We start from the raw sequence: 4,151 nt of genomic DNA, 5'->3' as shown, positions 1-4,151 counted from the left end.
CCTGATAAATAAAATAAACATCGAAAGGCACAGTAACAACGTACATCAGGTACCATATGACAAGAAAAGAAGTTCCAAAGTTGACAATCAGACACTTGTATTGTAAAATAGACGTCGGTATAGTATTCTTATCTAAGTATATATTATTTTAGAAGTAATAATACAAAAGAATTTAAATACTGTACAATGCTTATATACATTTATATCTCATAGATTAGCCTATATTCAAGTAAAGAACAATAAATACACAAACATTATTTAGATTGCAGATAATCTATTAGTGTATACACATTACACATAATTCAATGTAGTTTATAAATATATAAACTCTCAAACGTGTATAATAACCAGCATGTGAATTGTATTGAAAAACAGATGTATAATAATTCATAGTTATGCTCTTTCAAATGTTTATAGAATATATTTAAATACTACCTGAAATCATGATTATGCATTTACAAAGAAAAATTGAATTGGGAAACAATTCAGAAGGCAGGTTGCTTGAAGCAAAACATGCGTATTCGAGTTGATACCAAGAGTTTGGCCAAGTTAGTTTGAGTTGGGCTACAATTTAATTGGATCCAACATGGCGTGTACTCTCTTGAGCCGTACTTGCCCAACTATGAACAGTCGCCATACTGTGCCCAACTCGAGAGGAGTAGACCTAACTTTGTAAATAGACATGATAGATGGCTCTGAATATAACATAACGGATAGAAAAAGATTAGTGAAAGTTTTGATATCAGATGTAAGTCACGAATTTACGTTGAGATTCCAAAATAAAATCTTTCCCAGGCCAATAAGCCGATTTAAAATTCTCAAACATTTTTATTTAATATTTAGATTTTGATAAGTCACAACTTTCTAATTATCAGCTTCAGATCATTTTTTTACCTGTACAGAACCACTGATGTTGAAAATCGTGGCTGTAGATTCGGTAAAGGGTCACAGCTTTTGCGAAAATTTACTTAAGTATTATTACTCCCTAGTTCTGTGATGCCTCGATGATGTAATGTGGCTCCATCTTATACGAGTATCAAATATTAGTAAAGGTCTATATTAACATGATTGCTCACACCCGAAGTATTCCTGAACGACTTCTCAAATTGTTACTTAACAAAATGAGACTTCAGCGTGCAAGAATGACATTATAGTCATGATAGTGAAAAACCAGTTCTAGACAATGCTGATAATGTAAATTGACAATTCGACATCAGTATCCTCGTCTAGTTCACCTTTCACAGTGATCATGATTGTGAGCTTCGCGAGCTGCGAGAGAAGAGTGGCAAAGCCACCGTCGACTGCGTATTCCCTGTCGAATGTCCTGACTTAAAATGTGCCATCGCGCGGTCCTCCGTCATCACTTTACGACCACCGGTCTGCGTATACCCTTTCGATTGGCAAGAGCACGGGTAACAGCACGCGCATTCCTTCCGAAAATACCGCTGAAAGTTCCGACCCATGAACGAGTACACGAACGGGTTGATGCACGAGTTCGCGTAGGTGAGAAGGTGCGCAAAGACCTTGACGCCGTACATGAAATTGGTTTTAGGAAAGTTGGGATCGAAGCGGAACCATAGATTGACGACGTAGACGGGAAACCAGCAGGCAGCGAAGACGATGACGACGCTTAGTACCATCAGTGTTACCCGCCGTTTTTGTTTATGAGCACGACGATGATTCTGGCTTTGACAAGCTTCCTCTTCTCCTGGAAATATAAGGGGAAAGGACAAAATAAGAAGTTATCACAGGAATTTGTTCAAGTAGAACTGAATGGAGGAAACAATTAATTGACTCTTACTTTTATACTGCAAAGACACAATATGAATCATTTTATGTTAACTTTTACATATGAATCCTATACCATTAGGCAGTGGTCGTAATAATTTGGCTATACCTAAAAGAAGGTTTGTAAGATGATTTTAATTTTGCCGATTCCCACAACGCAGCTGTGGGACTTGTGCGCCTTGAAACCAAAGTACAATAATGATATTGGATTACGATGTACATGTAATTCTCTTTATACTGCATTTCTTTATGTTTTACCCCAATTGAGTAACTTCATTCATTCATCTCCCCAAATGTTCAATTAGATATTATTATTTGATTAGCATGTTGTACTATGATTATTTGCGTACTTATTTTATGATTTACATGATTGTATAGTATTTCTATCATGTTAAAGATAAAGACCGGTTATGGTCATGAGATTGCATCGTGAAAGAAACGTTGTGGAATCGATCAGAAAAGGTTGATCATCTAGCATCTAGCATCTGCAAGGTTCTGGAATCATCAAAATGATAAGAAATTTGGCCCAGTCTTCGTAAAGTTACAAGCACTGTACACAAAAAGATGTATACTACGCACACGTGCGCGACACGTGCGTTTATCTCTCACATACCAATAGATAAACTAATTTACCAAATATATCAGTTAGTAGGCGGTTTCCCGGCAAAATTTGTATCATCATGTATTAGTCAAAACATATTCTTTCACATTGGTAATAAGAGCTTCCATTTCCTTTTTTGAAATTGGAGCGTTTCTAATACTGATTTTTACCTTTAAAGATTTCATAATGCGGCATTTGACCGCAATGAAATTGTTGTCAAACCACTTCCATTATCAATAACAACAATTTATTGTATTATTATTATTATATTCGCGTAAAGGGCAATTATTGAGACGCTGCCATCTGATCATATTGTCACTTACCCGGTAGAGATGTCCTCCAGAGCGTTCTTAGCATGGAAACATAACAGACTACGATGATGAAGAGGGGAATGACGTAGAGGACGATGACGGTGAAGAGACCGTAGGCTGGGTACATATATTGTTTGTTCGGCCAGTCTTCGATGCATACGGGTCCGAACTCGAACTGCTTCACGTCGAAGTACACCGCGATAGGAATCGCAATTAACGCTGAAACTGGACATAGATGGAAGAATTGTTTTAATATCATTTTCTTCATGAAAACAATTTCTTCATGTAAACTCATTTGTATTATCAGTTTATACCTTGCTGTTTTTCTTCTGATTCTCTTTAAAAAGAACTATCTCGTCACCATTTTCGAAATTTATACAAAATTAACAATGTTTAAATTGTAATTTTGTTCACACTGTGTTAACTTTTAGAATAGTGTTAATTATGACTTTGTTTTAAATAATATTATATCCTATTAATAATATCTTTGTATTTATTCTCGTAAGCTTGATGTAATATTAAATTGTTTTAATATTGCTATAATTATATCTCACGTGCTTTTATTGTAAACTGAATGTAATTCACCTATCGAGCTGCTATTTTCAGTATTTTTCAATAAACCATTCATTACAAAAACTAAGTCATTGTCTTAACAACATTTCAATGGCCTTTCAAAAAAAATCCATAACATCAAAAAACTTGAATGACCTTACCTCCCCATATACAAGCACTAACGACTAGCACTCCAGATTGAGTTCTGGTCCCTAATGACCGTAGAGGTCGCATGATTGCTTGGTACCTGTCAATGCTCATTGCTGTCAACGTCATACAAGTGGCTTGAGCTGTTACCTAGCAACCGGAAAGGAGATACAGACATTATCATAGTTTTTTTTTTAAGGGGAAGGGAAACAAAAAAATCACTCTTTTAAATTAAGTAACTTCGGCAAAATCATCACTAAATAAGTAAAACACACTGTATATAAAGTGGAATATATAGAAGTATAGACATAACAAACAATTCAAGGTAACCGAGAGATTGTTCTGAACATTTTCAGGCAATCCCGATCAACACTTTATGTCCAATTATAATCTTTTAGATTTCTATTTAGCTTCAATCTCCTTATTGAAAAAAAAAATTATGTGAAAGAAACATTTCTGTACGGGGCAAAAATTTATAAATAATTGGTCGACAAATTAGTTAAAACGCAGTAAAACGCAAATAAAAAATGCTATCAAGCTGTTATCTAATTTATCCATGCAGCATGATGATCACAAATGGTTTATTAAAAAAAATCAGAAACGTGTACACTATCGCATATGCACCACAAATATATTACAATCAATGAGTTAAGAAACCGAATTCCACCAATAAGCCCTTTTGTCGTGGCGACTAATTGATTCGTGCTCATGTAAGTTATGTAATCAATATGTGTTAATACACCGGCAGTAAA

General features: G+C 35.0%; 1 protein-coding gene across 1 annotated transcript in view; it reads right to left on the bottom strand.

Moving 5' to 3' along the window:
• Nucleotides 1-1,247: 1,247 nt before the first annotated feature.
• The window catches only part of LOC588225 (G-protein coupled receptor 54-like), a 4,385-nt gene continuing 1,481 nt past the window's right edge, over nt 1,248-4,151 (bottom strand). Inside the window, exons 2-4 of the mRNA XM_030990678.1 lie at nt 3,414-3,549; nt 2,713-2,925; nt 1,248-1,708 (exon numbers count right to left, since the gene is read on the bottom strand). Coding sequence (XP_030846538.1) covers nt 1,248-1,708; nt 2,713-2,925; nt 3,414-3,549 — 810 coding nt within the window. The remainder of the gene's footprint in view (nt 1,709-2,712; nt 2,926-3,413; nt 3,550-4,151) is intronic.

Source organism: Strongylocentrotus purpuratus, unplaced genomic scaffold (genome assembly GCF_000002235.5).
Source record: "Strongylocentrotus purpuratus isolate Spur 01 unplaced genomic scaffold, Spur_5.0 spur5_scaffold_19, whole genome shotgun sequence".
NCBI lineage: Eukaryota > Metazoa > Echinodermata > Echinoidea > Camarodonta > Strongylocentrotidae > Strongylocentrotus > Strongylocentrotus purpuratus.
Note: the sequence above shows the minus strand (reverse complement) of the source record. Positions and strands in the feature narration are given on the sequence as shown.